The sequence below is a fragment of the Mobula birostris genome, chromosome 6 (genome assembly GCF_030028105.1).
Source record: "Mobula birostris isolate sMobBir1 chromosome 6, sMobBir1.hap1, whole genome shotgun sequence".
Classification (NCBI taxonomy): domain Eukaryota; kingdom Metazoa; phylum Chordata; class Chondrichthyes; order Myliobatiformes; family Myliobatidae; genus Mobula; species Mobula birostris.
The window spans coordinates 50,224,321-50,244,207 of NC_092375.1; the positions used below are offsets into that span (position 1 = coordinate 50,224,321).

At 38.9% G+C, this 19,887-nt stretch overlaps 1 protein-coding gene across 8 annotated transcripts in view; it reads left to right on the forward strand.

Annotated features, from left to right (window-relative positions):
* Window positions 1-19,887, forward strand: part of bcor (BCL6 corepressor) — a 302,269-nt gene that overhangs the window by 241,793 nt on the left and 40,589 nt on the right. For 7 of the 8 annotated variants that reach the window (XM_072260470.1, XM_072260463.1, XM_072260465.1 and 4 more), the window contains 5 exons: window positions 4,177-4,270; window positions 12,229-15,069; window positions 16,289-16,345; window positions 16,754-16,937; window positions 19,262-19,339. In XM_072260470.1, the coding sequence (XP_072116571.1) occupies window positions 4,177-4,270; window positions 12,229-15,069; window positions 16,289-16,345; window positions 16,754-16,937; window positions 19,262-19,339 (3,254 nt within the window). The remainder of the gene's footprint in view (window positions 1-4,176; window positions 4,271-12,228; window positions 15,070-16,288; window positions 16,346-16,753; window positions 16,938-19,261; window positions 19,340-19,887) is intronic. The other variant, XM_072260467.1, reaches the window with a different exon arrangement.

Genomic DNA, 19,887 nt, shown 5'->3' on the forward strand with positions numbered 1-19,887 from the left:
AAAATTTTTCCCATATAAATTAATGGTACAGTAATTGCTTCTTTGCTTCACGCCATTTTGACATGAAAGGTTTCATAGGAACGCTCTACCTTAGCGGGGGAAATATGGGACAAATGAATTTAGCCCAATATACGTGATGTCCCGGCAAATATGGGACAGTTGGCAACCCTATGTTCAAGTTCAATGGTGCGTGACAGGGAATGAAGAAAGGTGCAGCTGACTCATATCATTTCCTTGCGGCCCGGTGCCGGTCTGCGGCCTGGTGGTTGGGGACCGCTGGCCTAGAGGTCAAGGTGCCTGGAGACAGGGCATGAGCCCTAAATTGACTCCATTTCTTGCTGATCAAAGCGTCGAGTAAGATTGAAATGTAGGAGAACGAGAGCAGAAGGCGAGTGGGTGTTCAGCGTCATCTGCCTGTGCTTGACTGGTCTCCCTCATGCTCGCTGCACCCAGAGGATGGTGCTGGATTCTTGTTTTTTGGGCAAGGTTTAATTGATGCGGTTTGTGGATTAGACTCTGTAGTTCATGTTATATGTGTTTTTGGTTTCTGGTTGCTTTTTTAAATTGCTATTTTGTGCAATTTTGATTGGGGTGGAATATTCCTGTGGCCTACAGTCAACAAACGACATGTCCCTAATTTGAAATGAACTGAACATTCGAAGACTGCTTCAATGACTCTGTGGTTTGATGTGTTATTTTCTGTGTCTTTCATTTTTTTTTGCTGTTTGTGTGATTTGATTTTTTTGTACGTTGGGTGTTTGATGTTTTCTCTGAACGGATTCCATGGTGTTTCTTAGTTTCTTGACTGTCTGTGAGAAGACGAATCTCTGATTTGTATACCGCATACACACTTTGGTAATAAATATACTTTGAACTATTTAAATAACTAGAATATTGAAACAGAGTAAAGTAAATAAAAAGTGGAAAACCTCATTGAAATGAGTGAAAATTCTGATTCCATGCCAGATCGGCATTTATCCTGGTGTTTATAGTCAAATTGCAGAAGTGCTGTTCACTTAGGGGTTATTGAATATTTCCATTTTCTTGATTTGTTTCTAGCTATAACATGTAAGCTGGGTCCCCAGGTTATGACAACCTTTCACAAGTGGCAGGGTTTATTGAGGGCATTTTAAGATTTTCTGGATTAAACCAAACAGCTGTGGAAATTCTGAAGTTGTCAGTTTTGTGTAATTATTGCAAACATAAATTGTTTTGCCCATATTTCTACTGCAATGTATATACCATTAAATTAATCACCTCATGTTGTTGGGGAATGCTGCTCAAAACAGGCAGTGTGCTAGAATTTATTTTCCTCCCTCCATAAATAAGAGAATTTGTAGGGGACTTGCACTTCGCTTGCCCATGTATGTGTGATCATTTTAATTTTAACCACTTTCCTTTTAGTTTGCTGAAGTATTTCAAAACAGTATAAATTCAGCACTAGTTTAAACTGGACTATATATTTATGACAGCAAAATATGACTTGTCTAAAATTCCTTTTCCATTTTGAATGGCTGGTGGTTACTCAGGGTCAAAAATAAATGCCCACAAATAAATCTACATTGCATTTCTGTATGATACATGTGGAAAATTGAACCCACTGAGATCCATACTCCAGGCAATTACATAGAACACATAACACAGCTCAGGAAAAGGCCATTTGGTCCACAGTGTTGTGCCAAATCAGCTAAAAAGCAAATCAAAAACACCCAAACACTAATCTCCCTACCTACACCACGTCCGTATCCCTCCATCCTCCTTATATCCATGTGCCTATCCAGATGCCTCTTAAAAGCCTGTAATGTATTTGCCTCTACCATAATTAATGCAAGATAGTTTTTTACGTGGTTGGTGCAGTGGTGAATTGGGTAGTGCAGCTCTAGTGACCTTGCTTCAATCCAGTTGAAACTATTTGTATTGCCATTGTATGCATGTCCTGTTGCTCTCTATGAAGAGCTGTCTCTTGATATACATGATTAAATAATGTGCTTCAACATGAATAGTGCAATTACTGTTTCAACCCTGTTTCAACCCACTGAGATGTAATCTGCTAGTTACTACTGCTTAACCAGGAATAATAGGTGCTCTGTTATATTCTATTTGAACATGTAAATGGTTTTGTCGCGGCTACTGTCTCACTTAATATGTTTCAAGTGGCAACCATATTTTTGGCAGTTTGTTTCTGATTAGCCAAAAGGGAATTGGTATCCAATTTGAAGAGCTACTGTAGTTTTTGCTATGCTTAATATACACTCATTGGCCACTTTGTTAGGTACATTTTGTACACCTGCTTGTTAATGCAAATATCTAATCAGCCAATAGCAAATGCGTAAAAGTATGCAGATGTGGTCAAGAGGTTCAGACCAGCCATCAGAATGGGGAAGAAATACAATCCATAGTCAAAGTCACTTTGAATCAGAATCAGGTTTATTATCACCGGCATGTGACGTGAAATATGTTAATTTAGCAGCAGCAGTTCAATGCAATACATAATCTAGCAGAGAGAGAAAAAAAATAAAACATAATAAATGAACAAGTAAATCAATTACATATATTGAATAGATTAATTTAAAAATGTGCAAAAACAGAAATATTGTATATTTTTAAAAAGTGAGGTAGTGTCCAAAGCTTCAAAGTCCATTCAGGCATCGGATGGCAGAGGGGAAGAAGCTGTTCCTGAATCGCTCAGTGTGTGCGTTCAGCGTTCTGTATCTCCTACCTGATGGTAACAGTGAGAAAAATACATGCCCTGGGTGCTGGAGGTCTTTAATAATGGACGTTGCCTTTCTGAGATACTGCTTCCTAAAGGTGTCCTGGATACTTTGCAGGCTAGTACCCAAGATGGAGCTGACTAGATTTACAACCTTCTGCAGCTTCTTTCAGTCCTGTGCAGTAGCCCTTCCATACCAGACAGTGATGCAGCCTGTCAGAATGCTCTCCACGGTGCAACTATGGAAGTGTTGAGCATATTTGTTGACATGCCAAATCGCTTCAAACTCCTAATGAAGTATAGCCGCTGTCTTGCCTTCTTTATAACTACATCAGTTTGCTGGAACCAGGTTAGATCCTCAGAGATCTTGACACCCAGGAACTTGAAGCTGCTCACTCTCTCCACTTCTGATCCCTCGATGAGGATTGGTACATGTTGGTTGATTACCAATGATTATTGGTTACCAATGACCATTGGTGTCAGTCAGGGTGGTTTGAACATCTCAGACACCACTGATCTCCTGGGATTTTCACACATAAGTCTCTAGAGTTTACAGAAAACTGTGTGAAAAACAAACATACAGTAAGCAGCAGTTTTGTTGACAAAAATGCCTTTTAAATAAGAGCGGTCAGAGGAGAATTGCTAGACTGGTTCAAGCTGACAGAAAGGTGACAGTAACTCAAATAACCATGTGGTACAATGATGGTGTGCAGAAGTGCACTCTGAATGAAGATCACATTGAACCTTGAAGTAGATGTGCTACAGCAGCAGAAGACTTTGAACTTAATCTGAGTGACCACTTTATTGGGTATAGGAGGTACCTAATCAAGTGGCCACTGAGTGTATACTACAGTGTTTCTGAAGATTGATTATATAGGGAATTCTATTAGTTGATTTATTACATGTATGATTTATTTAACATAAAAGACTAGTTTCATATATGAAGGTTTCTTTATATACCCATTTGTTTTTTTTTTGACTTTCATTTGTATCTCTTGTTTAAGTATTATTACATTACAACATTGTGCCTAAAATCTATTTCAAGCAGAGAAGTGATCTGAGAGATGAGCATATATCAGATATGAAAAGCCCAGGCAGATAATTAAAACTGACATTGGTGATCTTTAGTGATGTTCCAATGACCAACTTATAGGAATACTGGAAATTTTATTAATAAAGTTGGAAAGCAAAGTTTATTTGACTTTGAAGAGTTCTGGATAATTTTTAAAGGCACGGTATCCAAGGTGCTTTTACCTTAAATAGTGATTACCTGTCATACTCAGTGCCTTATGGAATAATGAAGAAAAGCTTGCCTTAAGTAGTTCATTGCTGTAGGAAGGGTGAAACTTTATTTTGAGAGAAAAAATACTTGCTGATCATGATAACTAAAACTATTTGAGAAAGCCTAATATTGCATTGTGTGTGCAGGTTAAGGTCAACATGATTGAATTTGATTTTTTTCACAGTCGGAAAGTCTCTGTAAGTGATGGTGAAACACAAAAAAGCATGAAGCGTTTTGGGATGAGAGAAGAACATCATATGACCCACAACTTGAGTGTGGTGAGTTATTACTTTTGTACTTGTCAAATTTAACTTGTCTATTATTTTGAACTAATGAACTAAAGTGAATTAATTTGTTAAAATTGCTTATTGATTGTCAATATACAAGAAATTTGATCTCAGTTGTACAGTAATCTGAGAGCTTAGGCCTATTGAAATACAGTCACAAGCTGGAGTTATATTATAAAAACAAGAAATATGAGCAGGGCTAGCTATCTGGCCTGTTGAGCCTGCTCCGTCATTCCGACTGATTTGGCCTTGGACTCGGCTCCATCTACTTGCCCTTTTCCCCATAACCCTTAAACCCCCTACTATGCAAAACTCTACCTTAGATATATTTAATGAGGTAACCTCTACTGCTTCCTTGGGCAGAGAATTCCACATATTCACATGAGCTTTTAGTTTGATGTTTTCCTTTATTTCCTTAGTTATCCAAGACTGGCTCTTCCCATCCTTACTCTTCTTGCTTTTAACTGCATTATACTTCCGTTGTGTACTGCGAAAAATCTCTTTGAAAGTCTTCTCATGTTCCTCAGCTGTTTTCCCCCCCCCCATAGCCTGTGTTCCCAGTTTACACGAGCTAACTATTTCCTCATCCCATGTATTCTCCCTTATTTAGGCATTATACACTGATTTTAGATAAAACTATTGTGTCCTCCATTTGTATTTTTGTATTTGAATGATTCAATCATCCTGTGATCACTCTTTCCAAAGGATCCATAACAACAAGATAGTTAATTTTATGTGTCTCACTGTACAGGACCAGATCTAAGATAGCATGTTCCTTTGTAGGTTCAGCAACATGCTGTGCAAAAAAGTTGTCAGAAATCCATTCTATCAACTCCTCCTCAAGACAGCTTCAACCAACTTGATTGACCAATTATATATGCAAGTTAAAGTCCCCATTATATATGCAAGTTGTAGAAGGAGTATAGTATGATGCATCTTTGATACATATTAGTGTAGCAACCTTTACTTGAATATACAAGACTAGATTTTAAAGTTTATGGATGATACACACCCACCCAAAATATGTTGTGAACAATGAGGAGCATCACAACAGACTTAAGATGAAAGCAGAGAAACTGATGAAATGGGCAGATATATGATAGATAAAATTTAATGGAAATGTGTAGGAAGGATAGAATTATTCGTACAACATGTACAATTTTAAAGGTAGTTTAGAGACACGGAGTGCTTATACTCACATTTTTGAAAGTGGCAAGCAAATATGATTAGATTCTTTTTAACAAAGAACATTCTTGGTTTTATAAACACAGGCATAGAATAATGGAGCAAGGAATTTTTAGCAAACCTTTATGGATCACTAGCTAGGTTCCAGCTACATCATTGCTTCTTTTTCGAGTAAGTAGACTTAAGGAAGAATGTCAAGATATTAGGAGATTTACTTGAGTGGTGCTGATAAGGTTATGGGATATTTAATAGAGATCTTCAAATTTATAAGGAAATTTGACTGATAAGAATAGACTATCTCCAGTGGCACAGATGTGAAGAATGAGAGGACACAGATTAAGGACATTTGCAAAATGACTGGTGATGTATAAGAATATTTTATGTAGTCAGTTGTGATTGTGCTTGCACCATTTGAAGAGGAAATCAAATGTAATAATAACCTGATCAGAATCAGGTTTAATATCACTGGCATATGTCGTGAAACTTGTTGTCATGTGGCAGCCTGTACATTGCAATACATAATAAAAATTGTAAATTACAGTTAGAAGAAAGTGTGTGTGTGTGTGTTTATTTATTTTTAACATTGTTTTTCCCCCTCACCCCTTATGGGTGGTGTGTATGTGTACTTTTCCCTCAATCTTGGGTCCTCTACCAGAGGCCCGGAAACTTGAGGATTTAGTGTGGTATCCTTCTGTTCCTAGTAGTGCGCTCTTCTGGACTGAGATCTCAGATGTTGTTCCCGGGATTTGTTGGACCCAGTCTCCCAGTTCTGGTGTCTCAGCCCCAAGTGCTCCTATGACCACTGGGATAACTCTGGCTTTAACCTCCCACATCCTTTCTATCTACTCTTTCAAGCCCTGGTATTTCTCTAGCTTCTCACATTCTTTCTTCTGGATGTTACTGTCATTCAGGATTGCCACATCTATTACTATTGTTTTCTTCTGTTCCTTGTCCTGCATTACTGTGTCTGGTTGGTTGGCTGGTACCTTCTTATCAGTCTGCATTTGGAAGTCTCACCGGATCTTAGCTCTGTCATTCTCCACTACCTTCTTGGGTGTTTCCCATTTGGAATTGTGAGTGTCCAATCCGTACTCAGCGCAGATGTTACTGTACACAATTCCTAAAAACCTTGTTGTGCCGTTCAGTGTATGCTGCCCCTGCCTGCATCTTGCACTCTGCTACGATGTGTTGGATAGTTTCACGGATTCTTTGCACCGTCTGCATCTTGGGTCTTACCTGCTTCTACTGCCCTGGTGCTCAGTGCTTTTTCTTGTGCAGCCATGAGCGGTGCCTCTGTGCTGTCCCTCAGCCCTGCCATTTCCAGCCATTGGTTTGACTACCTTATGTCAGCCACCTCCTATCTGGTGATGGTACATCCCGTGCAGTGGCTTGTCCTGCCATGTCCTCCGGTCCTCTGGCTCTGCTTCACCCACTTCCACTTCCATTTTCATATCGCCTGCCTGCTGTCTGAGGTGTTCTCTAGCAGGTCTTCCTTAGGAGCCATATTCCTGATATACTCATGGATGCTTTGCATTTCTTCCAGAATTGTGGCCTTGACACATCCAATTCTCCTTTATCCCTATGGGTGTACAATCACTTGATGTTGAACTTTGGGTGGAGTCCCTCATGTATTGTTAGTAGTTTCCGGGTCTTGATGTCAGTGGCTTTCAGTTCGTTCCTTGGCCAGCACACTATTGAGGCTGGGTATCTGATGACTGGTATAGCGAATGTGTTGATGGCTCTGATCTTGTTCTTCCCATTCAGCTGGTTTTTTAGGACCTTTCTCACTCTTTGGAGATACTTAGATGTTGCAGCCTTCCTTGTGTCCTCATCGTGGCTTCCATGCCCCTGCAAGATCCCCAGGTATTTGTAGCTGTCCTGTACATCTGGTATGTGACCTTCAGGTAACTCAACTCCTTCAGTATCGATGAGTCTGCCTCTTTTCACTGCCATCTGGGTGCACTTTTCCAGTCCAAATGACATCCTGATGGCTCAGCTGTACATCCTTGTCAGGTGGAATAGTGAGTCAATGTCTCTTTCATTTGTGGCATACAGCTTGATGTTATCCATGTACAGGAGGTGGCTGATGGTCACTCCACTCTTGAACCTGTATCCGTATCCACTCTGAGATGATCTGGCTGAAGGCATTCAAGCTTATGCAGAACAGCAGTGGGGATAGTGCATTGCCCTGATATATTGCACGTCTGGTGGACACTTTTCCTTTTGGCTTTGAGTTAACTTTTAGCATTGTCCTCCAATGGCCCATTGAGTTCTTGATGAAGGACCTTAGTATCTTGTTGACCTTGTACAGAGACAGGCATTCCAGGGTCTGTGTGTGAGGCATTGAAACATATGGTTTCTGGTAGTCGATCCAGGCTATACTTAGGTTGGTTGCCTGGTCTTGAAGTCTCACATGGCTGCCCTGTCCACCAGTGGTTGGTGCTTGGAGCATCTTGTTCCATTACCAATCCCCCTCTGAGCAGGGGCTCAGGAATTTACAGGCATGTTCCTTCAGCTTTGTGGCTATGATGCCTGATCGGAGCTTCCACGTTGTTGACCGGCAGGTTATAGGCTGGCAGTTTGATGGTGTTGCTCCTTTGTGAGGATTCATTATGAGTACTGTCCTTCCTTGAGTTAGCCAGCCAGGGTGGGATCCTGCTTCAAGTAGCTGGTTCATTGGAGCTGCCAGCCATGTTTGTAATGCTGTTAGTTTCTTCAGTCAATAGGCGTGGATCATGTCAGGCCCTGGTGATGTCCAGTTCTTCATACTTGCTGCCCATTGCTGGACATCTACTGCTGTGATGGTGACTGGTTCTTCCTCTGGGAGGTTGCAGAGGCTTGCTTGTCAGTCTTTCAGCCATTGGCCACTGGTATTATGTGATGCATCTTTCTCCCACATACTCTTCCAGTACTCCTCAGTTGCTGTTTTGGTTGGTTCACATACTGTCTTGTTGTTGCCCTGGAACTGTGCAAATACTTTTCCTGGTTCCTTGGAGAAGAGTGCATTTATTCACTTAGCCTCTGCGTTCTTAGTGTACCTCTGTAGTCTGGTAGCTAGAGCTGTTAACCATTGCTTGGCAGTTTCCAGGGCTTCAGCTATGGGTATATCTCTGTACTTCCTTAGTAGCCGAGATGAGTCTTTGGTCTTCCCACCCCTCTGCAGCTCAGTTAGTCTGCTGACCTCTGCCCTTGTGGTCTTCATCTTGGCTTCCAGTCCTCGTCTCCGGGGGGAGGAGATTATAGCAGTACTCTCCACTGTATTTCATTTTGCAGCCCGGCATTTCTAGAACTACTGCTTTTGTGGGCAGATGTAATGTGAGCATGAGGGACCCCTCACACGTATTAAATCTGCCCACAAAGGCAGTAATTCTGGAAATGCTGGACTACAAAATGAAATATAAAATTAAGTAAGTACAAAAAGAGAAGGAAGTAGTGAGGTAGTGTCCATGGGTTCATTGTTCATTCAGAAATATGATGACAGAGGGAGGAGAGAGAGCAGCGCGTGCGCAGCCCTCCGGTGAAAAATTATATTGTATCCGTTAAATAGGGGCCGTGGACAATTCTGATTTGATGGAGATAGACATGAAAGCACAGAGGAACATCTGGAGAGATTTCTGAAACGCCAGTTCACTGCTGTTGTTACTGCGTGGTGGGGAATCTTCCAGAGGGAAGGCCTCAAAATCCCCGGCTTTGCTTGCTGTTGGCAACTGAGATTGAGGTCGAATCGTTCGGACAGAGATGGCGCTCAGTACTCTGTGTCGGAGAGCTGATTGGAGGCTCGAAGTTTTCGAATGACTCAGAGTCGGACTGTGGTCAGGCATGGCAGGGAGAGTTTTTACTTCTCCCGTCTGTGTGAGATGTGGGACATTTGAGTGACTTTGAACTTTTTACTGTGCTCATGGACTTCTTCATCAAGTTATGGTATTGTTGCACTGTTGTAACTATATGTTATAATTATGTGGTTTTGTTATTTTTTTCAGTCTTGGTCTGTCCTGTGTTTTGTGATATCACACCGGAAGAAATATTGTATCATTTCTTAATGAATGCATTACTAAATGACAATAAAAGAGGACTGCGTGTCTTCATAATCTAAAGAAGCTGTTCCTGAGTCACTGAGTGTGTGCCTTCAGGCTTCTGTGCCCCCTTAATGATGGATGCCGCCTTTTTAAGCCATCACTCCCTGAAGATGCCCTGGATGTTGGGAAGGCTAGTGCCCATGATGGAGTTGGCTGAGTTTACAACTTCCTGCAGCTTACTTATAGATGGCATTTGAGCTGTGCCTAGCACATGTTCAGGGGTGTAGAGAGAGTAGAGCAGTGGGTTAAGCATACATCACTGAGGCCCACTAGTGTTGATTATCAGTGAGGAGGAGATGTTATCCGCACAGACTGTGGTCTTCTGGTGAGGAAGTCAAGGATCCAGTTGCAGCGGAGTAGAGGTCCAGGTTTTTCCACAGTTTTTGATCAGAACTGTAGAAATGAATGTGTTTAAATGATGAGTTATAGTTAATAAACAGCAGCCTGACGTAAATATTAGTTTTGCCCTGGTGATCCAAGGCTCTGTGAAGAGCCAATGAGATTGCATCCACCTTAAACCTATTGTAGCAATAAACAAGTTGCGGAGGGTCCAGGCCCCTGCTTAGGCAGGAGTTGACTCTAGCCATAACCAACCTCTCAATGCACATCATCACCGAAGATCTGAGTTTACTGGACAGTTAGTTGTCAGGCAGCTCACACTGCTCTTCATGGACACTGGTATGATTGTTGCCCTTTTGAAGCAGCTGGGAACTTCCGACTGTAGTAATGTGAGATTGAAAATGTCTTTGGACACACCCGCCAGTTGGTTGTACAAGTTTTCAGAGCCCTGGCAGGTACACTATCGGCATCTGTGGCCTTCTAGGAGTTCACTCTCTTGAAAGGCGTTCTGACTTCAGCCTCCAAGACAGATCACAGGGTCACCGGATACTGCAGGGATCCTCATAGCTGTAGTTTTATTCTCCCTTTCAAAGCGTGATAAACAGATTGGGGGAAAAATGTAGGAGAATTGGACAAGGAAATGGGACTAATAGATGAAAGAGCTTAACACTAGCAAGATAAGTTTTGTAGACTGTGATTTGTAAGATGGCAGCTTGCTTCCCTGAAGGATATAAATACACCAATTAGACTTCTACAACAACCTCACAGCTTCTAACTGATTATTATTGTTCTATTACCTCTATATTTCAAATTTACTTAGGCTTTTAAAGAATTGAATTCAAATTCACAAGTCATATATTGGGATCTTGATTCATATCAGTAAATGCAAATAAAATTTTAAAAGCATATACTGGAAATCTGACAACAAACATAATGTCTGTAAATATTCAGCTGAGTTTTGAGGTATAGCCTTCAAATGAAACATAAATCTATTTTTCTTTCCACAGATGCTGTCTGACTCACTAAGAGTTTCCAGCATTTTTTGTTTTTCTTCTTAAGTCTTGTGTTTTCAGTCCTGCCCTTTGGATTCCTTATCCAACAACATAACATTAATTTAGTATAACTAGTTTGAGTTCTGGTTTCTGCCTTGTTCACAAATGAGTTTCTCAGAATCTCTGCCATTATTTCCCTGTCAGATGACTTTGCAGCTGAATTCACAGAGATATCATTTAGTAACAAATGTGAAGCCAACTGATTGCCAGTTTATTTTTGCAAACCATGTCAATTCAAAAAGTGTAATTCTGATACAATTTGTATTGCAGCTTTAAAAAAATGCTAAGTGCTTCACAGATGGAGACAGATAAGGGAATGGATGACGAACCAGGAAGAGAGAAATTTGAAAGAATTTGGTGAAGGGAGAGGAGGTGAAGGGAGAGGAGGAAAAGGGAAAGTAGATGAAATTGTTACATAATTGGATGCAGACAGAGTTCCTTGGAACTTGGAAGTGGTCATAGGGGTAAAAAGGATTGGGAAAGTAACTCTCCTAATTTACTCAACAGTATGTGTGATTGGCCTTGCCTCCAGTACATGCTCTGTAGTCTCAATCCTCCTCATTTTAGCAATCTATAAAGCTTCAAGATATCCAGTTATTCCTGAAGCTGCCAATATCCTCTCTTAAGCCACTCACCTCTCCTTTTAGATTGTATCTTTGATATTTATAAAACTTTACATAGTTGGCATCGACATTTTGTTTGTGGATGTGCTGTGTAAAGCTTTGGATTGGTCTTGCTTTGTTAGAAGTGCAATATAAATGGAAATAACTACTGGTGTTCTGGCACTGCTGAATAATTTGGGCTGAGATGATGCTGAAATAATAGAGCCAAGGAAGTATAAAACTTAGGCTGATAATGCACCCTGTGTGCTTGATTTTTACACCCCACTAATAATACAGCAATGGAGACAAATGTAGTAGAAGGGGATAGAATGGATGGGAGAAGGTGGGATTTGTGGGACCAAGACTATCAGTGGCAGAGGGAGAAGAGCAGTTGAGTAGCTACTAAACTGTATATAGTAAATTGATGATCAGTAGAATAGTTGGTTTATTTTACCTCCATAAACAGTAATGTTATGGTAACAAGGTCTATTAGGAGCTGAGACGTAGATTATAAATACTTGCCTTTCCTCTGTATGGTTGTTCTATCCAGTTTCCTTGTGTTTTGTTTCATATGCTAACCGGCAATAAATTTTATCATTTATTAGAAGAGTAGCTTTGACTGACAGAAAACAAACCAAATGATTTTTAAATGGTATATAATATATTGTAATTAATCTTGTTGAAATTTTGTTCAGGTGGATGCTGCCTCAGTGAGACAAATTGATCGACTAAGAGCTACCAGTGGTATCATGCAAGAGGAGCTTAGAAACCATAATGGTATTATATATCCTACTGCACATGGGCTAAGAAATGAAAAAGAACAAGAGGCTGCGGTGGCCATGACCAGTTTGGGATTTATGGCCGATAGAATGCCTGATTTGAATTATAAAGTGCATCCACCAGAAACACTGGAAAATGGAAGTGGTTGCTCAAAGCCTCATGAAAGCTTTAGCACACTGTATAAATCGCCTGCTGGTCTACAAAGTGCTGCTAGCGCCCGAGGTGAACCACTGGGTTTAGAAGGATCTTCTGCTGGCAAACAAACTCCAGTAAATGGAACTGGTCCAAGTTATTTGCGGCTCCCGTGGGTTAACCCATACATAGAGAGCCCACCATCAGGCATGTATTCATTTGTGGACTCTTCAAGTAATTACCCAAGGAACATGTATAAAACATGTTTGATACCTTCACAGAACTCTTTTGGCCTACCACAGCACATAACCTATTCACCAGTTTGTAGTCACAGTGACCGCTTTTTATACATACCACCTCCACACTATGGCTTGCCTCCGATCCCTTCATCTCTTCCTTCTCCATTAAGGATTACACCAGCTGCAACATCACCCATAATGTCATCGATGGTTCACTGTTCTGAAAAATGCCTTTCCGGGATAATGACAGGTAACCCAAGACTACCAGTTGATCCACACATTTTGACTCATCAGATTTCAAGTAGTAAGAAAACAAGGGTTCCAGTTTCTGAAAAGTCAAATGCTAGTAGCATTTCTACTGACCCAGCTGCATTGTTGCAATCTCCAAGACCACCTTCCCGGCTTCAGCTATCCTCAGGGCAGATTGCTGAGAATTCTTCTGAATTTCAGAAGCATCTTGCTAGGATATCTGGCCCTTCTCCTTCAATGGCACTTCCTCATGGTTATTTAAGTCTAAGTAGTGAATTTACTTCTCCTGTTCGTTCAGTAAATGGCAAACCCTCAAAACCACCAGAATCTAGTGAAAACTTCCAGCAAACAGCAACGCATTCACGAAACACTCAGCCAGAACAAAAAACTGCTAAGTCTCCATCGCAGCAAGAAAAACAGACATCCACCAAAGACTGCAATGAAAAGCCTCTAGATCTGTCTTCTAAAGTAGGCTGTGGTGAGACCTCAACTGATCAAGTGTCAAAGACTGAGAGTATTGATAAGATGGTACCTGGAAAATGGCGAAACAACTCTTCATTGTCAAGCAAGGAAACACATTCTGAAGGTTTTTCGACTTCAATGCAGTGTGATGTTCCTGTTGAAAGGCCTGCTATTATTAATAAATTGCACTCAACCTGGGCTATTCCTAGTACCAGTTCTGCAGGAGACCATCAAACGAGTAGTATATTGGTGAGCAATAAAACACTAGAGCGTATAATTCCACATCAGCGAAGCTCCTCGTGTCCTAGGATTGGGAGTTCCAATGGTTCTGTTACTCATATTCCAGGTTCAGTCTCTGCATTGGGCCGTCCTGCATCTGCTTCACCGTCGCCAAATGTTAATACTGAATGGGTTCAGTCTGAAAAGGCACATCGGAATAATTCTTCAAATAAGACATCTGTCATTCACCAAACAGGACAATCCTCTCCAATACCAAGTAAGCAGCCCACTAAAGGGACCAAAGGAAGCTGTCAAGATTTTGTGTCGCATGCAACTGAAAGTGGTCAGTCATCAGGTTCAATATTTCTAACTCCAAATGAGACTTTTCTATCCCCACCTTTACCATATCCAAATAGATATTTTACATACTCCACACCAGAAGGAATCCCAATTAGCCACCTTCCCTTACCTGATAAAGGACTTGTATTTCCCCATCCTGCCTTATTACCCAATGGCAACTTATACGCAGGAAACTTAGCACCAAAGCACAGACTTTCTTATAGCAGTTTGCCAACATGCAGAAGTGAGTACACACTATTCCACAATACCCAGAATTTGATCAACCCTATCATCTCGCCAAACAGTGTTCAGGAAGAAAAACGGAGTGAAGGCGCACAGCGACGATCCAGATCACATGATCGACTTCGAAGCAGTGAAGAGCCAGTTAACCGAGAGAGACCAGCAGAAATTTCACAAAAAGTAAATGCAGACCAGTTGCATGCTTCAGGAAGAAGTGAACCATTATGTCATAGTCCAAAGAATCATGGCAAAACATTTGCCAAAGATAATAAGGACAAACAACTGATCTTAGAACACAACGATCAACGGGGTAAAACTGAAGCAAAAACATCTAAAAAGTGTATCCCCTCAGAGGGCAATAACAAACAAAATTCCACAAAGGAAAGCAGTGATAAAACAGTTGACTCAGTGGAAGCCATTTCAATAGAAGATGGTATCCAAAAAGACAGAGATGCCCATAAGGGAGTAGAGACCTGTAGCTTATCACAGAGCCAGTGTTTACCAAATCAGAATATAAACAAAGAAAATACTTCAGACAGCCAAAGCAAAGAGAGTACAACAGCTCACTTGATTGCTGGTGTCTCAGAGAATGATTCCATTATTAACAATGTTGCCACATCTTCTGGCAAAACAAATACAGAGAAGGAATTTGGTGCTGAAACTGGGCAGTTTTTGGCTCAATTGAATCACAGTGATACCAAAGACAGAATTGAAGATCTGGAGGCAACAGCTGCTAAATTTATGAAGCCGAAGAAATCTAATCTAACAAAACGAATAGCAAACTCAGCTGGGTATGTGGGAGATAAATTTAAGTGTGTCACAACTGAACTATATGCAGACTCCAGCCAACTTAGTCGAGAACAACGAGCACTACAGGTGAGTTGTTGACTTGTTTGTCAATGATTAAAATGTTCTTAATTAAAGCCTTTTGATTTTATAAAACATTCTTAATGTTTAATATTCTTGATTGAGTTAAGTAAACCCTACTTAAAATAGGTTTCTTTATCTTTCTGAAGGCTGCTCCAAGCATCCATTGCTAGGCCATGATATAAAGGAGTCTTTACAGTGGACTAATCCATCTTAAGAATTTTGTGAACTATGTGTAACAGCAGTTAAATCTAAATTGTTTTTGGGAAACTGGCAATACTTGCAAGACAATATTTGGTGTTCCTCCCTAATTATCCTGAGGATGTCAATAATCATTCACATATGATGGAACTGGATTTACTGGTAGGTCAGAGAGGCAAAACTTGCAGGATTATGACAGGAGCTGAGCACATATTATCCATAACATTCAAAATGCATTGGACTCTTTTCTGAATTTGGCTTTTTGGAATTTGAACTCAACCTTCTGGTTACCAGTTCAATACCATAATCACTGTGCTACTCTACCCACATCAGTTTTGCCTTCTATCAAAAATTTTGTGCCATTATTGCCAGTTTTCATGTGATACCAAACCACTGAAATTACATTCCTTTTGCTTTATAAACAAAACAAAATCACCCCAAAGTGACATATATTTTCAAAAACGGAAATGAAGATGAAATAATATGTATATAAAATACCACCAATTACATTGTGTTAGGAAATGACATACAGACTTGTACTATGTCATGTAATGGCTTTGTCCTTGTATTCATGGTTGTACTGCTTATCTGAATAAATTTCGGACATCTCCATGGCCACACTTATTATGTGTTTCTGTAGCATGTTTAAAAATGTTTGGCATTGTCTGCTATCGTTGTTCTTGTGCAATAATTAAAAATCAGAAAGTGTGTAGCATTAGAAATCAGTGATATGGTTAATTATCTCCAAGGATAAGTTTTCTTCCCATACTAGATATGTTATAGATAGGTCCATTAATTAGATGAATTATTTATCCCTACCCCATCCTCCCTGTTTGCTTTTTTCCCCACACATTTGTATTGTCTATATTTATTGTATATAAGGTCTTCAGTAAACATTCCACATTTACACACATTTTTGATAGGTGAAAAGCCTCTTAATTTTCATTCTTGTTGTGAAGTTTTGGTTTGTGTCTGTAAAAAAATGAATGCTAAAGTTCCCCACTGAGTGATCATTTTAATTGAATAGATGGAAGGATTATCACAAGAGGACAGTATTTTAAATCAGCCTGCTGCTTACTGTGAGGTCAGTTCTTCAGATTTTTCTCAGATTATTTAACTTAAATGAAAAGAATTGTTAAATGATTTTAGTTAACAAAAGTTTGGGCAGTGAGTCAACAGATGTGGACCCCAGAACTAGTCTACAGACTACCTTCCTTGTTTTGAAACTCTCAAGCGTGTTTCAAGATTATATGCAATAGAAATATAATTATTCTTTTTAAGATATGCAACCATCCTTTTATCATAGGAGATGCTATAATTATTCATTTTATTAAATAGAGCATTGATGCAACTTTAGAACACTGCTGATTTTAGAAATTCTCTTACAATGAGTTTTCAGTACAGGTGCGAAATTAAGGCAAATTTGTTACTGCTGTTCTATTAATAAGAAATTATGTTATTCATTTATTAATACTTTAATTTATGATTCTAGCGTGCTATGATGCGCTTTTCTGAGCTTGAGATGAAACAGCGGGATGATAGTAGGGTATCTGAGGATGCATTAGAGGACAACAAATTAGGTGATGCTGAATGGAAAAGCTTCACCGGGAAGAAGGAAAAGAAGTCAAAAGAAGACTCAGAAGATGAGATTACATCAGTAGAAAATTTTGATGAAGGTGAATGACATAGCAGGAATAATTATAAGTTATTGCACTTGGAAGGGTTAGTGCTATTAAGTACAATGATGTGTAATACTTAAGTTTGAATTAAAAATTATTTTCCTACTGATAACTTGGAAATCATTGGGCTGAATCATGTTGACTATTATTGGCGTTTCCAAATAGTTAGCAGCAGTCAGCCAATCAACAAAAGTGAGACCCCAGACATGTGCCAAGAGCGAGCTTACTGACTAACTCAGAGGGCTGTCTGTCATTTTGCTGTATCTTTGGACTCTGCATGGAATAGTGTATGGAATCTACTGTAGTGCAAACCATTTACATCTATAAAACATTCTTGTTCAGTAAAACTCAGTAATTTAGAAACTCAAAAGTTTTACCTTGCTGAATAAAAATCAATTTCAAATAGTCACCATTAAAGTAATAGGAGTTGAATTTTATACACAATAGTGTTGATAGTCCGAAGTGTATTAAATAATTCTGTTGAGCAACATATTAGTTCAGTGCATTCTGGATTTTTTTTTTTGCAGTTTACATAACCTTGACTTTGGATACTAGTTATTTTTAAAAAAGCACATCATAATACAATAATAAATAATTTACCAACTTTCAGCAAGATGTTCATTGAACACTGAACACCATTGCAACCAGCCAGCTTTTTAGTTTTCACCTTTGAAGAAAAACTTACTGCGGTTTCTTAATAAACTAATTACTTTTGATATGAAAACATATTTTGTACAGTGGCAGTCAGTGCCTTTGTATAATATTTGAAGATGTCGTGAGCCAGAGCTGCGTTTGGCAGTTTCAGCCAGGGACCTTACAAGTTTTGTGTTAGGGTCTGCATCTTAATCCAAACTGAAATAATGCAGGAAACATATAGAGATTTGATAGAAACAACTGTATTTAAAATTCCCCAATATGTTCTATGGTGTGGTCAGTTTTGTATGAATTGTTCTTGTGTTAGCTTCATAAGCAAGGAGAATGTGTGAAATTTGTACAATTTCACCTTCGTTGGACTGAGTCTAGTCTCTCAATCTTTGACCTATTTTCAAAACAACCAGACAATTACTTCATTCTCATATATTCCGTGAAGTTTTTTTTGGGTTATTACAGTTAGTATTTCTCTGCCCTGTAGAGAAAGTAGTTCTCTCGAAGTTAAAGTTACTAGCATCAGTGATCAGTTCAGCAAGTAAGTTTTGTCTGACAAGGTCATGAATGCTGCTGAATTATTGGTTGATTCTTGAATGCCCCTGTTAGTGTACTCACTTATCTGCCAGTCACCTGGCAGTGAAAGACCAGTAATGAAATTGCCTGGTTGCTGTGGTGAATTGAAACTATTACCATGACAACAATGCTATGGAGTGTTACCATGGTACACCACATGGTGATAAATTACAGGATGTGCCATGAGTCATATGATTCTTGTTAGCTGTGATCAAATGATTTAAACAACCACACAAAAAATCCACTGTACTACAAAAAATTGTTTTCTGTCAGACGTTTAAACACCACTGATATTCTTTTTGCATATGATTAACAGCAACACTAGCAAGAAGTCACATTAATATTGTAAGAAGTTTTCTTTATTCAGTACTACTGACGTATGATAATACACTTTTCTAGTGATGGTGGAAGTCCCTGCCTAGATGTCTGTTCAAGTACTAGCCAAAGCAACATGAGGTCAGACTATTTGAACACAGATGAGTTTCTACCTGATTTTAATTAACATTCAGATACATTTTGCTTTCCAGTAGTACAAGCTTAGGGGCATACAGAGCAATTAATATACAACCTAACCGTGATTAACTCAAAACATGCAAACCATCAAATTGCATACATCTTAGTTTACACTGCTGAAAAATATAATATGGTGAACTCATGACTTGAAAAAAAATTAAAGGTCTCACCAAAGAACATTACTCTGTGAAATCTTCTGTAATATCTTAGTGTGAATGTTAGATGGCAATAAGTACAAAAATAGAATTAGAACAATTACATTTTTGATTGCTGTTGGTGATATTGATATATGACTGTTTCATATCTTTGTTATGACATTTGCCTGTATTATTTTATGCAACCAATAACTCACTTTAAATGGGTTAATGTTTCTGCAAAAATAGTAAACTAGAAATTACTTGCAAGGTGTCAAACATTTTTCAGCACCTGTAATGTCTAGTTCAGTATTTCTTCATTTGATTTATGGTATTAGGCAAAAGACTAGCACTCAACCACCACAGTACTTAATTTTTATTGTATCTGAAAAAAAACAGAACTGTTTGATAGGCCAACCAGTATATATTTTATTTTTTTGGCTTTTAAATTAGCCTTCCAAAAGAAACAAAAGAATGGATTCCGAGATTTTATTCCACTTCTTCTGCAAGTGCAAGCACACAACAAGTCTGGTATGTATTCATTTTGCAGTTATTGAGAAAAGTTCAAGGAATATAATTGTGTTTCTATGCATTATCAATTTTTATTAAGGTATTTAGCAAAAATATCCTAACTTGTAATTTTATACAAATCTTGAAGATGATTAGTTGTACTCATTGGAACTACTTTTTAATTTTAATTATTTTCAAACTTATGAAATGTAAGGACATCTTTCTGCTTAAGTTATGTAATGATTCATTGCTGAAGCATTGTATTTGGTGTACCTTAAGGAAAAATGTCAAGTTATCTGAGGTACGTACTGAAGTAAACTTGAAGTAACTTGCATGCTAATAATGAAGTACAACAAATTAGTTCTTGACTTTTGAAATAGTGTAGGCTCCTTACAATACCAATCCTCGGAGTATTATTTCTGAGATTTAAAAATGGGAGCCAACACTTCTCTATAAAATGGTTCAAATAGATTAAATAGAAAATATCTTATCTATTAATTGTATGAAAAAGGCACAATTAGAAAAATGAGGATCCAGTAAAGCAAGAATTCCTTCTAAATTTATTGGAA